The sequence below is a fragment of the Sceloporus undulatus genome, chromosome 6, assembly GCF_019175285.1.
Source record: "Sceloporus undulatus isolate JIND9_A2432 ecotype Alabama chromosome 6, SceUnd_v1.1, whole genome shotgun sequence".
Classification (NCBI taxonomy): Eukaryota; Metazoa; Chordata; class Lepidosauria; order Squamata; family Phrynosomatidae; genus Sceloporus; species Sceloporus undulatus.
This window is the reverse complement of record NC_056527.1, coordinates 118863198-118884062: the sequence shown is the minus strand read 5'-3', so window position 1 is coordinate 118884062 and position 20865 is coordinate 118863198. Positions and strand designations below refer to the sequence as shown.

Sequence of the window (20865 nt, the reverse complement as noted above, 5' to 3'; positions counted from 1 at the left end):
GTGTTGGATGACAACCTTGGAGGCCAGGGTTCGAATCCCAGCTCGACCATAGAAACCCACTGGGCGCCTTTAGGCAAGTCACACTCTCTCAGCCTCTCTCGTTTCCATTCTCTGTCTGGCGGCGGAGCAAGAAGCACGAACCTCCAGTTCCGTGGCTCTTCCAAAGCCCTTGCATGAAAACAACCGCACGCACAACACTTCCCTGTCCTTGTTAAGTTTCGCTTTTATTGCCCACTTCCATTGAAAAGTAGAAACTATCCTCCTCCCCGCAAGTTGAGTGTTAATGCCTAAATCACGCCATTCACTCCACCGCAGTGACACACACGCGCTCGCATACACACAACCCATCCGCTCCAGCAAGCGCTCTTCCTCTCTATGGTTATCCATCATTGGAGGCATCAGAACACCATCACCGCCCACCAAAAATAAACAAAATAGTTAAACCGGCGTGTTAATGATTAGTACAAAGCACCTGTGAAGTTATTTGGGGGCATGACGCTGTACCCCTTTTAGGGACACACAGCCCTTTCCATAATGGCTCGCTGTCTACAGTTAGCTGGGTTAAAAGGGAAGACGATGGATATAATTTCGCAGCCAGGGGGAAATCTAAACGGAGGCCTCTCTCCCCCCTCCTGACACACTCATGATCCACAGGAACGATGCCAAAAACAGGCAAGGAAACAGGATTTCCCAAAGTCCATTCATCCGTGGGGAAATTCCACATCTTTTGGTCAGAAAAGGTGTGCCACAGATAGGAAATTCATCCTTGGGAGAGTCCCCAAGGTTAGGAAACTATGGACTGCAGCACCCAGAATCCACTACCCGGCCTGAGCAGTGGTTATGCTTTGCCATTGGGGGAAATCTGGGAGTTGTTCACACATTTTCAGAGCTTGAGGAAGTTCCTTTTTGGGGGACCTACAATGGCCTGAATACCCCAGAGCCAGCAGATCTGGCCATTGTAGGCCCCCCAAAAAGGAACTTCCTCAAGCTTTTCACACACTCCAAAAGGAACTTTTTCAAACTTCCAGCCTTTGAAGACAGCTGAGAAGGTTCAAGGAAAGGGGCCTTTGAACCAAGGCAGCATGAGTTAGTTAGCAGTTAGTTATTTCCTTTTCTTCCCCTTAAAAGTAGAAAGGTGTGAGAATTGCCCCATTTTAAGCCAAAAAACGCCTCCAGAAACAGGCAAATTCCTCAGGAAAAGAGGCCGTTCAAGTGCTAGATGGGGAGAGTGCAACGCGAGGGCATGGAAGGCATGTGTCCCAAACTGTAGGGACAAAAGAGACCCATCCTAAAAGACTCCATCTCCCTCTTCTTCCGTCCGATTGGAATTTTCTAAACCTCGTTGAGATTTGCGAAGTGCTTGGCAACCGACAAAAGCCCCACTTTCCCAAAGTCACTGATGCAAAAGACCCCAAAACTGAGTTCTTTTGAGTTAAGAAGTCCGCGACATTTGTTCAAAAGACAAGGCACCCTTTCTTTCTTTCAACTCCTTCCTCAAATGTGGCAGAGCTTTTGTTTCTATCGCAAAAAGGTCCACCGCAGACAGGAAATCTCTCCCTGCGAGAATCCCCAAGGATGCGGCGCTCCCCTTTTACGGAGTCCGACTCCCAGAATCCCCCAGCCACGCTGTCCCGAGGGAACCCTGGGCGTTGGGGTCCCAGGCGTTCTCTCCCCCCTCAGAGCTCTGTGCAGGTGACGGGGGTCAGTCCGTGGATGAGCAAGGTGGGGCCCAGGTCGGTGGTGAGGACCCCTAGCTGCTCCAGGTAGCGCTCATATTGCGAGGTGTCGGCGGGCGGCCGGGGGAGGTAGAGGAAGCGCACGGCTGTCTGGCCCCCCTGTTTCCGCAGCAGGCTGTTGACGGAGGCCAGGTACTCATCTGTCACCCGGAAGGTGGCGGCGTTGAGAAACGTTTCCCCGTCACGTGGCGCTGGGCGTCCCGGGGGGGACGGCGTTTCCGCCTCGGGGTGCTGGAGTCCGTTGAGGGCCACCACTTGGTCCCAGGTGACGATCTTGATGGTGGCCTTGATCCGCAGCTTGGTCAGGAGCTCCCGCAGCTTCTCTTCCTTGCTGACCCAGCCCAGGTCTCCGGACTCGACGCAGAGGAAGATGCGAAGCCGGGCGGATTTCCAGGAAGTGACCATGGTGAGGATGCAGGCCATCTGGAGGAGGAAGAGGCTGCAGATGTCCACGTAGGTCGGGGTGTGTGGCCGCAGGAGGTTGAGGGGCCAGACGTCAATGTAGCGGCCTTCAAAACGCCGCTTGGAGGAGGAAGAGGAGGAGGAAGAGGAGGAAGGCTGGTCCTTCTCCAGGAGGTGGAAGTAGCGAGCCAGGCACACGTTCTTGTGCATCTTCACCGCATCTGAGATGATGGCCACGTATTCGGCTGGACTCAGGGCCCTGGGGCTCTCAGCCGGCCTCACAGGTGGGAAGTGGGCCTGCAGAGCTGCCAGGTCTACCCCGAACTCGTCATTCTCCCGCGCCTGGCTGAAGGCCGGGTCTTGGAGGAAGTAGTCTTCCGGGACGCAGTCGTCATAGAAGCCGAGGACCAGCGTGTTTGGCTTCATCCCACCTGAGCAGGGAAGGAAAGAGGTCAACCGCATGCCTAGGCCATGTAAGGAACCAAAGAACCACACCAGGGGCTGAGGCCATTTGGAAAGATTAGGATAGAACAACATTCTTGCAAGGTCTGCCAGGTTGCTTCAGTTTGGGGTGCTCCTCCTCCCAAGATATATGCTGCCTGTCCTGAGTGGGGAATTGAGGCTGGTAGAGACAGGAAGTGAAGTGAACAGAGCTTAAGGTCCTTTTTTGGACTACCAATGCCAGATAAATGGGCAGGTGTGGATTAGGCCCCTTCCTCACTTGCTGGTTTGTTTCTAACACCATGTGTAGAAGAGTTGTCCCGCCATGCCTGTGTTCCCCCCTGCGGTCGCCCCTCCGTCCCTCATCCTCACCTAAGCCGGTGATCCGCAGGAGGTGCTGCGTCCCTTGCCGGACCGAGGGGGACAGGGTCAAGTCTACAAATGCCTTGATGTTCAGCTTGTCTACCAGGCTCAGCCAGAAGTTGTAGTGGGCCTGGATGGGGTCAGATGGCATGGTGTCTGCAGGAGGAAGAGCCAAGCAATTAGGACAACTCATTACCCCGAACGCACCCGAATTTCAACTGATTTTTGAAGCTAAGGGTCTGGTTAATCCTTGAATGGGAGACCACCACCAGCGAACATGCCATGGTCTTCCAGGAATTGGCTAGGAAAGAATCCTGCCTGAAAACACAATATAAACCACTGCTGCTGTTCAGAGAGGACAACACTGGCCTCCAAGGGTCTGATTCAGCATAACAGCCACTTCCTAAGTTTTAATGCTGTAGCACCAGATTGAGTCCCCAGGATCATGAAAAACCGCTGTGGGTGCTGCCAGTCAGGGCTGAGAATACTGGGCTAAATGGAGTCCATGCAAGGGTCTCAGTCCACATAAGGCTGGTTCAGCCTTGGCAGGCCAGCAGGAGGGGATTGTACCAAGAGGAGTCAAGCAGGACTAGGGATGAATTGCACCTGAAACCCAGTCAGAGTTGGCTCTATGGGGGCCCTGTGGATGGGCCTGGCTCAGCACAAGGGCAGCAGACAGCCCCAGGCAGAGTCTCAGCAGCATCTCCAGGTCTTGACTAGGAAAGAACCTGGCCTGAAAGAAACCCTGGAGAGCCACAGCAGCTGCAAGCCAGAGCTGACAAGACTGGGCAAGAGGGAGACCCCAGGTTCAGACTTAGTAGCTTCATGTTGTGTTTCCATACAATCCTGGTTAGGACTTGGATGGGAAGCTACCGAGAGGGAAGGCCAGGGATGGTGGGATTGGGCTAGGGAGCGGTCCTGCTGGAAGCCCTGGAGGCTGTCCTGCTGCTGCCTGCCAGAGCTGGAAACACAAGCTTTAGAACAGTGATGGTGAACCTTTTACAGACTGAGTGCCCACACTGCAACCCAGACCCCACTTATTTATCGCAAAGTGCCACATCCCTCTGGCTTTCTAGTAAGAAACTCAGGCAAACTCTGTGCTAGGGTGATAGCATGTGTGCCCACAGAGAGGGCTCTGAGTGCCACCTCTGGCACTTGTGCCATAGGTTTGCCATCACTGCTTTAGAAGAACCAAGGCTTTGACATACTATACAAAACAGCTTCCTATGTCTTTGTATAGAAGGCCGCAGCAGCATACAGGATGAAGAACAGACTCCTTCCAGTTACCCACAAAAGCCACAGCTGCTGGCCAGAGCCAACCACACTGGGGGAAATGGACCCCCGCAAGGGCCTGACACAATACCAGGGCATCTGCCCACCTCCGACCCAGATGCAACTTTCTTGTTTTGGGCTTAGAGCATGGGGAACTCCCCGCCTCACCGAGGTCCCCGATCTCCACGTGTCCCAGGACAAAAAGGCCTCCCTTCTTGAGGTGGTTGATGAACTTCATGAGCTGGGAGCCACCCCGGGGGTTGGCTACCATCAGCAGGATCTGCGGCCGCCAGAATTTGACATGGTCCTTCCGGATGTCCAGGAGAAGCAAGTACTTCCGCACCTTTTATTGGCCGAGGCAATGAGAGAAAGAGAGATGAGAAGAGCTTCAGCAATTTCTCCTCACCGGACTACAGGCATCGGTATCAAAACACAGCCTGTATTTGGAGAAGTGACTTCTTCGGACAACAGCTCCCAGAATCTCCCAGCCAGTTCTGGGCATTGTTCCCCAAAGGTCAATTCCATATTCCAATTCATTCCAGTTCTTCCCAGGTCATCCAAATCATCAACTGTGCTAGTTCTGCTGGCTGGGGAATTCTGGGAATTATCCAAGAAAAGTTTCTGCATTTTAATTCATTCTAATTCTTCCCAGCATCTCCAAATCATTGGCAGTACTGGTTATAGGGATGATGGGAGCTGAAGTCCAACCTCTGGAGGGCCAAATTCTTCCCAGACCAATCTGCAGCTTCGCCTGGTCTGCATTTTCTGCTAAAAGCCACCAAGGAAGCAAAGTTCAAGGCAATGGGCAAATCTCTGAGTCTACGCCAGCCTCCTTTTTTTGTCTCCTGGGACAAGCAGGGGGAAATGGCCACCTTCAGCCCTAAGTCTCCTCTTCTGAGTTTGAAACCTGGGAGCAAGTCCAGCTGCAGAACTGATGGCCACAACATCTGGCCAGCTGCTTGGGTCTCCCCCCCTCTCAGTGTGGCTAAAGTTTTTGCAGCCTTCAGACTCTCCAGAGTCCCCAGCTGATCCTTCTCCTGCCCCTTCCCCAAAAGACAAAGTAGCACCCTAGAACTTCTTGGAACAGCAATTCACCTTAGGGGAAAAAGTGTTTTACAACAAAAATACTCTGTTCCCACTTTCTGTGGCCCCTGGAGAGTCCTGGCAGCATCAGATTGGCCCCAAAGCCAAGTAAAAGTTACACAACCTTTATCTGCCTGCCAAAGAGGTCTGTACCACTCCAAAGCTTGCACACTTTATGGACATTTTGGTTGTTCCTAATGAAAGCCTAGGAGCCAACTTTTGAGGGCAACTCCTCCTCAGCCTCCAATGATGTGATTGCCAAATACCTGGTGGAAGATGAGGGCTTGGCTGATGTAGCCCCAGGAGGATGCGGTGGAGCGGAGGTGGATGAAGCCCAGCAGCAACAGCATGAGTCCCAGGCTGCCAGAGGCCCCGGCTGGGCTGATGAGGAACATCATCACCAGGCAGGAGACGATGCCCAGGAAACACGTGTGCCACGAGAAGAGCTGGAAGGTGGGCCTGGCCGGGAGGAGAGAGGCGGCAAGAGTGGGTCACCCTACAGAGCCCCTCAAAAGAGGGGCAAAGGAGAACCTCCCTGTGTCTCCTCTGTAGAACCAATGGACTCTGCGACAAGATGAGGTGCAGAACAACCTCCCTCTTGGACGCCTGACAAGTGCCAACCTTCGTTTCTTTAACATTTTTAAAAAATATGGCTTTTTATCAAAGCCCTTGGAGTCGAACCATCCTGTTGTTGGACTGCAACTCCCATCATCAGTCCTACAGGCAAAATGATGAGGAATAATGGGTACTGCAGTCCAATCAAATGTGGAAGGTCACATGAATCCCACTTTTTAGGTAACTGGTTTTAAACTATTATTCATTTCATTTCATTTGTATGTCACCTTTCTCCCAGAAGGGATCCAAGACATCTCACAGATAAAAAACTGATCTAACTTGTTAAATTTACCTTGCTAAGTTATCTAAAAGCGTGTTACAGATTGCTGAATATGGTCTGGTCAAATCAATGGTACTCTGCGAGGAAGTTAAGACTAAACTATTTCCATAACAGCCAAAAGGAGCTAAACTGAGACTATTGTACTTTGAACACATCATGAGACAACATGTTGTTGTTCTGGTTGTTGTGTGCCTTCAAATCTGATCACTGGATTTTCTGCTCATTGGAAAATATGAAAATGTGTGGAAAAGAGGAAGGCAAGGAGAAAATAGGGAGGCTGCAGTAGAGGCCAATGGTGTCAGTCAAGGAAAACCTGGGTGCTGCCATGACTTTGCAAGACCTGAGCAAGGATATGGGTGACCAGACTCCTCATTCATTCAAAGGGCTGCCATCAGTTGAAACTGACTTGTTGGCACAACCCAGCCACAAAATATTGTCTGGTGTGCTATGCCAGCATGGCATAATGGTTTGAGTTTTAGTCTAGGACTCTGGAGACCAGGATTTAAATCCCTGCTTGGCCATGGAACCCACTGGGAGACCTTGGGCAAGTCACTCCCTCTCAGTCTCACAGAACCCCATGATACACCTTAGAGCCTCCATAAGTTGGAAACAAACTGAAGGCACACAACAGCAGCAACAACATGCTTTTAAACTGCTTAAATTTCATCTGGATCTCAGAATTGTTTCATTATTCCTTACTGTTTTACATGTTTAAATTGTTTCAAATTTATTTATTTGTATGCCACCTGAGATCTTGTGGTATAAATGAACCAAATAAAGTCTTCCCAGAACATACCGTGAACTGGTTCTCTGGGCAGCCCCTGAAAAGTGGCCTGACTGCTTTCCTCCCTCCCACCAGACATTTTACCTACCGGAAGTTGGGAGCAGAGGCCCACTCGAGCGCCAGGCATGCCAGGTCCACGGCCGCGTAGGCCACGAGGTAGAAGACGGTAACGATGCTGGCGATGGTGTTGAGCTTTCCCACGAGGAGCACCAGCTGCGGAGGGAAGAGACAAGGCGAGTGAGGGGTCAGGCTCCAAATCACCCATGTTTTTACGCAGCTTTTAAAAGTGAGAGTTTAATTATACTTTTTTGTAGGATGTCATTTCTAACATTTGTAAGCCACAGTGAGTACCAGCTTTGGGAAAAGGGTAAGGTATAAATGAATAAAGTAATAACAAAAATAATGTTAATAACAAGATGGATTCAAATTCAATATGGATTCATACTGCAAAAAATTCCGCCTAAACAATAGGAAGAACTTCTTGATGGGTTAAGTGTTCTTGGGAGTGGAACAGACTGTCTCAGAGGATGCTGGATTCCCCATCTTTGGAGCTCTTTAAGCAGAGGTTGGAGAGGAAGTGTGTTTTAGTGGTTTGAGAGTAGGACTTGGACTCAGGGTTCAGTTCCCTGCTCAGCCATGGAAACCCACTGGGTGGCCTTGGGCAAGTCACACATTCTCAGCCCCAGGAAACGCTGTGATAGCCTTAGGTTTGCCATAAGTCAGAAGTGTCTTGAAGGCACTAATAACAACAAGCAGAAGTTGGATGGCCCTTTCTTGGGGTGAATGGTGGAATGCAGTTCAACTAGATGGCCCATGGGGTCCTTTCTATCTATGTGCGATTCTAATAAGGAGAGGGAGAGTTGTGAGACCAGTGGCAGATGATCAGCAATCTCTCAGCCTTCCTGAGGTACCTTGGGAGAGACACCTGTGGATGTGAGGTGTGAGAGAGAGAAGGATGGAGGTCAAAGCCATTACCTGCACAAGGCCCCAGGTGTAGAGGACAGCGACCCAAGGGTTGCCCCCTTTGGAGACCACCTTTGCAGGCGCCAGGACAATCCCTGTTGGAGGGAAAAGAATTTGTAAGGCAGCTGAAAGGCAGGAGACTTTGCAGGGTGGGAACTGGGGGAAGTGGGAAAAGCAAAGGAAAGGACGAGGCAGCCTCACCAAACAGGTCATCCTTGGCCAAGGCATGGAGGATCCGCGAGGCACCGATAAGGTTGCTCATGGAGGCTGAGAGAGATGCGGAGTAGATGCCGATCAGGACAAAGGGAGGCCAGATGTTGATGGCCCGGAAGAACCCATAGTCCCCTATCAGCAGCGCCCTATAAGACAGAAAAAGAGGGGGATTTACAAAGGTGGGCATCCTTTGTTTCTCTGTGTTTCTCCAAACATTCTCTTTGTTTCATCTCAACTCAGCACCCCTGGATGTGTTGGAGTACAGCTCCCATAATCCTCCAGACCACTGTATGGGAGCTGTAATCCAACACTTCCAGGGGGCCTTCACTGATAAGAAACCCGCCTGATATGCCCTAACCCTACATTCTTGGCTCTGCCACCTTCGTTCTGCCCATCACTCTTGTTATTACCCTATTTTTAACCCTCCTTCATTTCCAGTCCAAAACTTCACCCAAAGTGGGAAGGCAGAGAGGGCAGTCTTTTGGGGATCCGGGTTCAGTTTTTAACCACAGGGTTGCCTTCTGAAAAAGTTTTATGGTTCTCTAAATAAATGCCATTTGTTTCATAAAGATCAAGCAGGCAGGACATATTGTAACAAACAAAAATAACTTTCTGGCCTCACGTCACACATTTTAGTGTAAATATTAAGACACAAATAAGTGTTCAGTTCAGCAAGTAAAACATTTCTATGGTTCCAGCTGGGAAGAGCAAGCTGCCCACCCAACGACACTTTGCTGAGCTCCCCAGGTTTTGAATGGTGTGCCCTGTCTCCCAATGTTGCTGGACTTCCGCCTCCCAGCAGTTCTCCTAGCTTTAACATCTAGGTTATAGGTGTGGGATGCTGGGTGTTGCAGTACAAGAACATTTGGGGAAAAGGCTGCAGAATTCCCACCCACGGCTTCGGCAATGACCTGTCCCATGGCGCAGGTGACAGTCCCAGCCAGCCCTCCCAGAGTGCCATGGCTCCCCAGGAAACTCCAGGAAGGCAGACATTTTGAGTCTCCTTCTTTGGAGGTCTTTAAACAGAGGCTGGATGGCCTTCTGCCAGGGATGCTTTAATTGTGAGTTCCTGCATGGCAGAAGAAGGGGGTTGGACTGGCTTTGCAGGAACTGGCATGGAAACTGTATTCTGATTGAAACAAAATAAACACACAAACACCTCACCTCTCACAGGTAAAGCTGGTCATGAAGAAGAGGAAGAAATAGATGACGAAGGTGTACACAACAGCCACAATAGTCCCCTTTGGGATGGAGCTGCTGGCGTTTTTCAGTTCCCCTTTGAAACCCAAAAACAAAGGCAGACATGTTGATAGAGCCATACAGTTTGCTATTATCCTCAAAGACCACCTTGTCCAAGGTTTTTAAACAGAGGCTGGACGGCCCTCCAGGTCTCCTCCAACTCTATGATGCTATAAGCCTAGGAATGTTGTGACTGTAAGCTTATGTAGACCAAGAAATGTCTGTTGAATTTCTGTGCAATAAATTATGTTTGTAATATATATCTGTGTACCTCTGAACGCTACCAGAGATCTACTGTGGTTGAGTTCAGACACACAGTGTCCATCGTGGCAGCAGTGGTTCAAGGGTGGTGGTAACTTTGGTGTCAGAGGGGGATAAGCAGAAGTCCCCCTAATTAGGGATGGGGTGGGCCAAGCGGAGATTCCCCCAGACGCCACGCAAAGGGCACTGGATCCTTAGTAACACCCCACCTCCCCCCCAAAAAAAACCTCCACATAAGCCCCCCTCCTGGCACACAAATCTGCCTTGCACAAACCTCACCTGACATATTGGAGCCGGCCATGATGCCTGTGCAACCATTGAACATGACGGCAAAGACTGTGGCAAAGGACATCATGTTGTTTGTGGTATAATCTTGGGAGTACTTGGCTGCAAAGGGGATGGAGAGAAGGAGGTGAGAGAGAAAGACACAGACACACAGAGAGGATACTGTTTTTTCACCTCCTTTTGGGATGAACAGATGAAAGCGGGAGTTAATGACCGCCAATGATCCCTGGCACCCGCTGCCCAGCACCACTGCGCCTGCACCTACCGTACATGTTGTCCTTGAGAGTGGAGATGTTGAAGCCGGTGAAGGAGGCGTTGAGGCTCTGGTTGCCGTCGTGGGTGATCGTGATTTCCCGGGGGGAGACGGCGAAGAAGCTGGCAAAGATGGTGACCAAGATGATGTTGACCACCAGGAAGATGAAGAAGGCCGCCCGGGAGTAGATGTGGGAGCCCACCAGGCAGACCAGCAGGCAGAGGAAGAGCACCAGAGAGCCATAGAGGAAGCTGTAGAGGTAGCCCTGCGGTAAGGCCTTGGCCCCGGGAGGCACCGATCCATCTGCAGGACATAGGAAGAGGAGGAAGGGGGGCAGAGGGGGTAAACAGGGGGGCCAGGGATACCCCTCCCTTCCAAAACCAAGAACATGAGAGACGCCCTGTTTTGGAACATGCCCCCCATTCCCCCCGAGGCCTGACTGGCCTCAATATTGGTCTCTTTCTGGCGCCAAGTCAAGACACAGCTTTGTACGAAAGCCCAGGGGGCTGAATTTACCATAACCCTATATTCTCTCTTTTGTTTTTTTAATTGTTGTAGCCTTTTAAAAGCTGTTTTTGTTTGTTGTCATGCTGAAGCTGGGTTTCTGAAAACCTGTTTGAGACATTTTTGCTTGATCTGCAATTGTTTTCAACTTGGTTGTTTTAGCTGGGCCCTGCCCTGAAATCCTATGATAAAGGGCAGGATAGACAAATGTCTAAACAAACAAATAAACAAACGCATAACTTTTCTCAGTGTCAGAATCTACCAGATATTTCCCGACTGGAGTTCTAGACCCTCAGTGATTCAGATTCTATTTGGGAACAGAATTTGGGGGCAAGATTCAGGCTGATGTCCAGGTAGAACATACCATGCCAGACTTCCTTGCAGATGATGAAAAGCAATTTTGCTACTATTGTTGTTGTTGCTGTTTCACATGTAATTCTGTTAGTCTTGACTAGAGTATTATTATTATTATTATTATTATTAAACATTATTTCTATAGCGCTGTAATTATACACAGCGCTGTACAAAGTCGGTAAAATTAGGGGTAAATAAAAGCCTGCCCAAGGCGTACATTCTAAGATAATAACAATTAAAGAGGAATAGATAAAATTACCATATAGAAAAGAAAAAAACAGATTAAAAACATCAAATATCAAACAAATCACATCACATCAAATATTGTCAGACACAGAGTAGACCCACAGACTCAACTGCATTTACCTATACATTGACACACTATGCAACAATTGATTGAATGGATCTACTCATTGTTAAGATTAACCAGCAGGATTCAGGCATTATTTTATTTTACTTCTATCTCACCTTTCCCCAAAAACTGGGGCCAGCAACTGAGCTTAGGCTCAGGATGAGATTGATGTAGCTCTTCAGTTGTTGGACCACAACACCCAACATCCCTGAGCCAGCACAACCAACGGTGAGGAATGCTGGGAGCTGCAATTCAACAACTTCAGGATGGCTACCAGGTTCCCACCTCTGACCTGGGTTTTGGACTTCCCCCTCCCCTGTCAGCCTTGGATTCTGTCCTAAATCCATGGTTCAACCCTTGGGACCCACCTGCGCCAAAGTCATCCAGAATGGCCTCCACCAGCCCAAGGACATAAACCCCACAGCCGCAGACGTTGGCCAGGTAGAACATGAGACCAATGCTGCCCCCAAATTCGGGGCCCAGAGTCCGGCTGATCATGACTGAAGAGCGTAAAGGGGAGTCAGTTAAGGCCATCTAAGAGGGAAAAGAAGGGCTGGCTTCCATGCTCACGCACCCCTTGAACCTCTGGAACTCTGAAGTCCAAAATGCTCCCAAATCCAAGGCCTTTCTCATGGCTGGCTGAGAGACTGACACCTTTGCTTTCTCATACTTCAATGTACAGACACTTTGTTTCATGCATTCAATTATTTAAAATCTTGTGAATAAAACTGGTTTGAGTGTTGGACTACGGCCGTCGTTCGATTCCCTGCTCTGCCATGTAAACCCATTGGGGGACCTTGGGCGAGTCATACCTTCTCAGCCTCAGGGGAAGGCCATGGCAAGCCTCCTCTGAACAAACCTGGCCAAGAAAACCCCAGGATAGGCTCGTCTTTGGGTCCACACTAGTCAGAGATGGCTTGAAGACACATAACACATAAATACAATTACCTTCTGGCTATGTGTATAAGGCCTACATGAGGCATAAATGAATTTTGTGTTTAAACTTGGGCTCCATCTCCAGGATATCTCACTATGTACAGGCAAATATTCTCAAATCTGAAATCCCAAACCCTTCTGGTCACAAGCATTTCAGGTGAGGGCAATTCAACCTGTACCAAATGAAGTTTTAGGGAGGTTTGGAACTAACAAAGTTCCTGAAAGGATACAGTAGGCCCCTCCGGCTTGGACAGCCCCATTGGTGGAGATGGCAGAGACCGACAGGACGGTCAAGGAGATGATGAAGTAGGCCACCACCAGCATCAGGAGAGACTGGAGGAAGCCTGCATGGCCCACCACAAACCCTGCAGAGAAGGACATTGGGGGGGGGGGGAGACACACAGAGAGAAGAAAGGTTTTGAGTTTCTGCTCCTGATATCGAAATTCCCATTTTACCTTCCACCAGGCCTTGATCAGATCAGCTTTGCAAGACAGTGAGGGTTGGGTGGGCTCACCTTTGCCAAACCTCAGCTGTCAGAGCAAAGTCAAGGGGCCCACAAAAGCTGGGACCTCTTTCTATATTGGGGTGGGCCCTGGGGCCAAATATATCCCACTGAAAGCTGCTTATTATTATTATTATTATTATTATTATTATTATTATTATTATTTATGTAGTGCCACCCATGTACTTGGTGCTTTACAAAAAGTTACTGAATAAAGCATTTAAAAACTATTCAAAAATATAAAATTATTAAAATGCAATAGTAAAACACAATGAACCCCCCCCCACCAGACATAATGCAAAATAAAACAAAATGGGCTGGGGGATTCTGGGAGTTATAGTCCAAAAATGAAAATTCCTCTGCTGATTCCCACCTCTCATCTAGGCTTTGTATTATAACTCCCAGAATCCCCCAGTCAACTTAAAATAACATTTTCTGCACTCTGAATGGATGTTTCCCCCAACAGTGACAGCTGGGGGGTTCTGGGAGTTGCAGCCCAAAAGATACTACAAGAAGAGTACGTCCTTCTTCCTTTGGCTGAATGAAGTCCCATACATGGATGGCCCTTGTGGTCTCCTCCAACTTTATGATTCTATGAGGTGGATTTGGACAAACAGATCAGGCTGTGATTGCACAGGTGCAGCTAAGTTGAGGAAGGGCAGGGGCTCATGCCGGTTTGATATCCCCCAACTCATCCCACCCCTCTCCCCACTTCTCCACAATTCAGACCCAGTCCATCATGGTGAACGTCTGGAGCCACAACCTTTGGGGCACTGCTGCATCTGTGTGAATGCTCTCCAACTCTGTGGTTTGTGCAAATCCAATCTCACTTAAATCAGGGTCTAGTGGGCAGATGGGGGAGAATATATCTGGCAGAACCAGGTTTCTTTTATTCTCCCTCTGCCCAGAACAACAGTCCTGGCACACCGCTGATACCACCCGTGGTGGCCACTCACCAATGCGCATGAAGACCACAATGCTGAACATGGAGAGGACGGTGGGCACGATGACACCGAAGAAGGTGGAGAGCTGGCGGGCCGGGTCGGGGTGAGCGCCGCCGGAGCCCACCACCCCCACCACCAGCGGGGCCTCTTCTTGTGTGACCCCCGGCATCTCTCCTTCCCCTGACACCCGGAAGAGACGGTAACTGAGCAGAGGAGAGCTCTCTGTAGACATGGCCCAGTCAAGGAGACCGGGGGGCGCAGAGAGGGATCCCCCTGCTTATCTAGGAGGAGAGAAAATACCAAAGTTTAACCAAAAAAAACCCCATGGGGTGAGAAAGGCAGCAAAAAGGATCTGCACAAGCAAAATATGAGTTGAGAGTGTGATGCAGCATCAAAAGAGGCCAACACAATTCCAGGCTGAATCAACAGCAGTATAGTGTCCAGATTGTGGGAAGCAGTAGAGCCACTCTATTCTGCTTTGGTCAGACTTCATCTGTGGGAATCTTGTGTCCAGTTCTGTCGGGGATGGTTTGATTTAGATTTCCTACATGGCAGAATGGGGTTGGACTGGATGGCCCTTGCAGTCTCTTCCAGCTCTATGATTCTATGTTTCTATGTCTAGAGAAGGATGACCAAGGCTTGGAAGCTGGTTTGGCTTGGGAAAAGAAGCCTGAGGTCATGGCTCCATCCTATGGAAGTCTGGCATTTATAGTTCCTTGTGGCACCAGGCCTCTCTGGCAGAGAAGGCTAAAAGTCTCACAAAACTACAAGCCCCACAATTCCATTGCATTCAGTCACGGCACTTAAAGGTTTATTCTTTTAAATCGTGATTTTTTAAAAACATGTAGACTGTATTTTAAAAAATGTACCATATTTATATGAGTGTTTTTGTGTGGTTTTAAAGTATTGTATTTTAACTGTTGGTTTGTGTAAATGTGTTGTTTGATTTTATCGGTTGTAATCCTGCCTCGATCCACAGGGAGGCGGGGAATATAAATACATTATTATTATTATTATTATTATGTTTAAAATGTATTTTGTATTTTAACATGTTGTACCCTGCGTCCGATTCCCAGCTCAGCCACAAAAGTCACACTCTCTCAGCCTTAGATTATGGCAATGGCAAACCCTCTCTGAAGAAACTTGCTAAGGAAATCCTGTGATAGGGGCTCTGTAAATTGGAAATGACTTGAAGGCACACAACACACACAGCTGTGACAGGTGGGAAATAATAATAATAATAATAATAATAATAATAATAATAATAATAATACTATTGAAGCAGGGTCAAACAGCATTAATTCTGCAGTGTGGATGCAGCCTGAGAGGAGACAAGAGAGCCATCTTTAGATCTGTGAAGGGAGGCCACATGGGAGATGGACTTAAATGGCAAGGAAAGAGATTGCCCCTAACAGGGTAAGAGCCCTTTGAGGGTGGAATAGGCTCAGAGGATGGCAGACCCTCCTGCTTCGGAGGTCTTTCAACAGAGACTGGAGGGGCATCTGTCGGGGTGTTTGGAGCATGTCTTCCTGTATGGCAGAAGGTTGCTCAGCATCTCAAGAAGAATCCTAGAGTTGGAAGGGACCCCAAGGGTCATCTGATCCACAGGCAAATCATTCCTAAGAGATCATGTAATCCATCCAGTCCAATGGCCCTTGGGGTCCCTTCCAACTCTAGGAACCTTCCTGAACCTTTGTTTCCACACAGACCTCATGGTTGTCTTGGGATCATGAGACGCAGCTGGGAAGTTCATTGCAAAGGCGAGCAGTGTGCCAGGAACCCAAAGACGGAGTCACGCGTAACGCAACGGCAACACAGGCGCACCCCAGATATGGATCTCTCTGGAACGGCACGTAAGAGCGGGGCAGTGTGGTTTCTGCGTCAATGACCCTCTTTTTGCCCTCGGGACAAAGACAGCGATACATATCTGTGAAATGACGGGATGGCAAATGCAAAGCTCCAACACAAGGAGACCCAAAGCCAGGCCCTAACTGGCGTTTTCTTGTTTCTGTTCCCTGTGTTCAAGGTGTCATGGGCTGCATCCGTGCTGCAGAAATAATCCAGTTTGAGACCGCTTTTGCCTCCAATTTTATGGAATTCTGGTTTGATTCTGGCACCATTGCTCTCTGACAGAGGAGGCTAAATGTCTCACAAAGCTTCAGTTCCTATAACTCCATAGCATGGAATCATGGGAGTTAAACTGGATTATTTCTGCAGTGCAGATGCAGTCTAAGTCTACAAAAGTTTATGCTAGAGCGTCTTTCGCTCAGTTAGTCTCAAAGGTGCTACAAGACCCTCTCCTAGGGTTTCCTTGACCAGATTTCTTCAGGGGGCGTCTGCCACTGCCTTCCTCTGAGGCTGAGAGAGTGGGACCTGGCCAAGGTCACCCAGAGGGCTTCCATGGCTGAGGGAGGATTCGAATCTTGGTCTCAGAGAGTCCTAGACCAGCCCTCAAATCCCAATGCCAGGCTGCCTCCAATACGGTTGGTTTCCTTGGCCAGACAGGTTCAGGGAAATCTGAAGAGCCCTGTCTTTCCTGCCCTCCTGCTGCCAGATTATCCAAAACGATGGCTTTGTGGAGGAAAAGAAAAGGCTCCTGGTCAGTGGTTGCTGCTTTCTCTGTGGCTCTTTCCTGCCTGGGACCAAGGGCTTTGGCCAGATGACCCCTGGGGGTCCCGACCTAGACATCTGCCATTCGCAAGCCCCATGGAGCATCTAGCACCTCCAGGGTCTGCAATGCCAGCACGGACTAGGACTCTGGAGACCAGGCTCTGGGCCAGTCACACCCTCTCAGCCCCAGAAAGCCCTGTGACAAGTCCCACAAGGTGGAAACAACCTGAAGGCACACAACAAGAGCAACAGCAACAAAACTAAAGTGCCATCCTCTGGATCCCTGCTCCTCCAAATGCCTCTGCAGTGCCACCCTCTTTTGACTGCCTCTCTAGGCATCTCTGGTGCAACTCTATGGCCGGCATCTGCCAGAAGTTGGAGGAGCTGCGAATGGCCAGAGGGTCCTTTTCTCTAGGAGCTTCTAGGTCCTCCAGCAGAACTCTATGGCCAACTTCTGGCAGAGCTGCGCCAGAGGACTCTGGAGGTTCCCAGAGAGAAGGAAGATACGGGTCCAAAGGGCAAAGAACCAAATCCACAGAAGTCAAAGCTGCCCATGGCTCCAATACTTTGAGTGAACCCCCCCTTTGAGCCCCCCTCTTTTGTTTGTTTGTTTGTTTGTTTACATGGAAAGCTATTCCAGAGGCCTGGGCTTTTGCCATTCCATACATGGAATATTTCAGACAAAGAATTGCCCTTGGACTTTTGAAAAGGCTCTTTCTGGGACCCCCCCCCCCAGAAAGGAAGCTTTTTGGACAAAAAACTGTCCCTTTGTCCCCTCCCTTTTAAAAAAAAATAAAAAGATATGGGGGGGGGGGCTGAAGTTTCGCAAAGGCTGCTGGGAAACCACTCATCTCCGCCCGAGAGGACTAGGGCAGCCCCCCCCCCAGTTTCTGAGGGGAGGGAGGGGGTCACACTCTCAGCCCCCCCTTAAAACAGGGAAAGGGAGGGGTTTTTGAGAGCATCCTAATAAAAGGATGGTCTCCAAAAGGGGGGGTCTCAGTGAGAGGGAGGGAGCCCCCAGGAGGAGCCTCCTCTGGGTCTCTCTCTCTGTGACCCCCAGTTTAAAGGGGGGAGGATGCCGAGCCCCCCCCCCAAGGTCCATCCTCCCTCCCCCCTCCTTCCCTTTGGGCCCTTGCTCCCGACCTGAGCGCCCTGCCTGCCTGCCTGCCTCCTTCCTCTCTGGGGCCCCGCCGAGGAAGAGGCCCCACCACCGGCCCCGGCCTCCTCCTCCTCCTCCTCCTCCTCCTGCTGCTGCTGCTGCTGCCGGCGTCGTCGGCGGGGGATGGGGCTCAGCAGCAGCAGCCGGAGGAGGAGGAGGAGGCCGGCTGTGAGCTCAGAGCCTCCTGATGCAGCCCCAGGGAAGGGAAGGAGGGAGGGAGTGAAGGAGGGAGGGATTGAAGGAAGAAGGGGAGGAAGGAAGGAAGGAAGGAAGGAAGGGCTGTTGCCACCTTCCAGGTCCGACTGGCCTCCTCTGCAAAAAGGAAGGGGAAGCAGGCTCTCCGAAAGGGTCCTGGGCAGCAGCCGCACTGCAGGCAGCATCCTCCTCCTGCCTCTGGACGCCGCTCTATCCCGGGAAGTCCTGGGAGTTGTAGTCCTTCTCCTGCCTGCCTGGTTCAGGGCGACCCTCTCCGGGGTTTCCTGGCCCAGTTCCCTGGCCCTCCTCCGGGGCTGAGAGAGTGGGCTTCTTGCCCAAGGCAACCAAAGGGCCAGTGGCCCAACCCTGAGGGCCTCCAGAGACCTGGGCCTTGGCTGGCCTCAAGGTCTGCATTGGGCCTCTCTGCCCCAAAGGGCTGCTGGGGCCTTGGCAAAGCCAGACGTCCCAGGGGGGCTCTGGAGCCATGGCCCGCCCAGGGAGCCCTCCTCAGCAGCACCCCTTCTGCCATGCAGGAATTCCCAGCCCACGATGCCCGGCCTCTGGCCTAAAGGCCTCTGAAGGGCCGCGCCCACCCATGCTGCCATGCAGGAATGCTCCCTCGCTGAGGCAGATGGCCAAGGAGCCAGGGAGGCCCAGGCCAGGCTGCTGTGGACTTGGCCTGGCAAGACTCTGCCCTCCCTCCCTCCCTCCCTCCCTCTGACTCTTCTTCAACTCGGTTTTGTAATTTGGGAGACTACTGAGCATGGGCCTAGTCATGGAGGAAGTGGCTCTCTCCCGCCTGGGTTTATTGCCCCATAAAAGCAGAGCAGCACATGATGGCCTTCTATGCGCAAAGGCTCTCGGGGCCTCTCTGACTCACAGCCTCACAAGAGACGCATTCAAGCGCATGGGGATTGGGGAGGCTTCCTCAGGCAAGATGGCCATGCTTCTCACGCTTGGAATTCTGCTCAGACTTCAACTATACTTTGTAGTCTGGTGTCTGTTGGCACCTTCAGTTGTTCCTCAGCCTCAGGCCGCAGTGTTTTCTTGGCAAGACTTGTTCCCAGGAGGTTTCCCCTTGCCTTCCCCTGAGGCTGAGAGAGTGGGACTGACCGTAGGTTTCATGGCTAAGCTAGGAATCGAACCCTGGTCCTCAGAGTCATGGTCCTCAAACCATGCGCCACACGACTGTCCCTCTTGTATAGTTCAGCTGCATCCATTTTAATGTTGGCAAGCAGCCTTGAGTCTGCAAGTGGGAAAAAGGGGGAATATACATAAATGTATTATTATTAGTAGTAGTAGTAGTAAGGAAACTCAGAGAAAAACCAGGGTTTCCCCTCTCCTCCTTTGCTTCATCTGTCTCCTGTCCCAAGTTACCAAATCTAAGGACTGGCTTTAACTCTCCGATTATTTAGGCTGGAGAGGGAGCTGTCTTTGCAGTGGTTATCAAAGGGCAGTTACTAATCTGCTTGCAAACTGCAGTCCCTAATCTGGGTGTGCAAACATACACAACCAGAGAGAGAGAGAGAGAGAGAGACTGTGGGCATAAAGGAAGGAAAATGTCCCCCAGAGAGATGGAGGGAAGTCTAGCATTGTCTTTCCTAGTTGCACCAAAGCAGTTTTGGGGTGTGCTTTTCCACACAATTGCAAAGGAACCCCAGATGTGCTGTCACTTCAATTTAAGAGACACCAGCATGCAAGCCTCTATCTCACTTGCCTTGGTGGCTATCAGAAATGATAACAAGGCAGTCACACGCGCCCAATTGCCTCGTGGATAAGATACTGAGATAACCCCACTGCCGCGATAACATGGAGGTCACCGCCACACACCACAGAGAACAGCAGCGGAGAAGAAGTGTCTTGCACATCCACAGATTTTGTTATCCATAGGGGATCCTGGAACAAGGTCCCACTTTTGCCCCCTTGCTCATACACGCTGATGTTGCCTGGCCACACGTGTCCCCGTTTTCATCTGTGAAGCGTTGGAGGGTGTGTTGTTGTGGTAGTTTGTCAAGCAATCCAATCCATGTCACTGCCACATGCCCTTGCTGTTGTGACCCCATGGAGCACCACCAGTGGTTTCCTGTCCACACTTGAACATGGTGTGGGTCAAAAGACTTCCTAGAAGCCCCATAAGTGTACGATAAAGAGACAGAGGGAGTGTGAGAGCACACAAGTGTCAGCAGTGTGTAGCAGCGAGCATCTTGGCCTGGCGCTTGGGAGATGCTAGTTCGGTCCCATGTTCTTGTTGCGCACCTTCAAGTCATTGCAGACTTAAGGGGTGCATCCACACTGCGGAAATAATTGGATTTAATACCACTTTAACTGCCATGGCACAACGCTATGGAATGTGGCAAGCTTGCTACGGAAGTCTGGGAACTAGTTTGTTGTGTGTTCATCTGCTCTAGTGCCACAATGAACTACAGTCTCTGGAATTACATAGCCGTGGCAGTTAAAGTGGTGTCAAACTGGGTTATTTCTTCAGTGTGGATGCCCTGGTGACCCTAAGGGAAACTAATCAGTATTTTCTTGACAAGATGTTTTTCAAGGGAGGTTTGTCTTCCTCTGAGGCTACTGAGAGAGTATGACTTGCCAGACTCACCCAGGGATTTCCACCAGGCCTGAGTAGGGATTCGAACCCTAGTCCAGCACTCAGGCCATGGCACCACAGTGCCTCTATTTCAGTTTGCCCACAGAGCCAGGAAAATGGAGGGCCTTCAGGGCCTCTTTTTTTTGGACTTGACCTCCCTCACAAGGCTGTTGTGAAGACTTTTGGCTCTTGGGAGGAGAAGTTGAATGAAAATGCAACTGTTACATAAACAGTTTGTTTATCTGATATTATCCGATTGTTATCTGATATTTGATTTGCTATTTGATGTTTTTTAAAATTTGTTGGCTGCTTATGTTTATCTAATTCTATCTTGTATTATTATCATCTATTGTTTTATATGTATTTTGTAGAATGTATGCCATTGGCGGGTTTCATTTTTATCGATTTTATTGTTTGTATGTACAGCGCTGTGTAAATCTACAGCGCTATATAAATAAAGTATAATGATAATGATGATAATAATAATAATAATAATAATAATAATAATAATAATAATAATAATAATAA

At 49.9% G+C, this 20865-nt stretch overlaps 1 protein-coding gene across 4 annotated transcripts; it reads right to left on the bottom strand.

Moving 5' to 3' along the window:
- Positions 1 to 205: 205 nt before the first annotated feature.
- SLC12A9 (solute carrier family 12 member 9) lies at positions 206 to 18214 on the bottom strand. 4 transcript variants are annotated; one of them, XM_042473529.1, is made up of 14 exons: positions 17842 to 18214; positions 13796 to 14064; positions 12567 to 12701; positions 11769 to 11900; positions 10203 to 10493; positions 9932 to 10039; positions 9317 to 9428; positions 8141 to 8298; positions 7952 to 8034; positions 7065 to 7189; positions 5564 to 5756; positions 4383 to 4557; positions 2952 to 3098; positions 206 to 2569 (listed from the first exon to the last, which is right to left on the bottom strand). In XM_042473529.1, exons 2-14 carry the CDS (start codon positions 14013 to 14015, stop codon positions 1677 to 1679), a joined length of 2772 nt encoding a protein of 923 aa, XP_042329463.1. In that variant the 5' UTR covers positions 14016 to 14064; positions 17842 to 18214; the 3' UTR covers positions 206 to 1676. The 4 variants fall into 4 exon arrangements, with proteins under 4 accessions (XP_042329463.1, XP_042329460.1, XP_042329462.1 ...); XM_042473526.1 differs by lacking the exon at positions 17842 to 18214 and adding an exon at positions 17537 to 17691; XM_042473528.1 differs by lacking the exon at positions 17842 to 18214 and adding an exon at positions 15493 to 15949.
- Positions 18215 to 20865: the final 2651 nt, after the last annotated feature.

Coding starts and splice junctions, on each gene's coding strand:
- SLC12A9 (XM_042473529.1), bottom strand. CDS start 14,015: ATGTCTACAGAGAGCTCTCCTCTGCTCAGTTACCGTCTCTTCCGGGTG. Junction 10,494..11,768: donor TCTGGATGACTTTGGCGCAG/GTGGGTCCCAAG, acceptor TATGTCCTGCAG/ATGGATCGGTGCCTCCCGGG. Junction 9,429..9,931: donor GGCCGGCTCCAATATGTCAG/GTGAGGTTTGTG, acceptor TGGGTTTCAAAG/GGGAACTGAAAAACGCCAGC.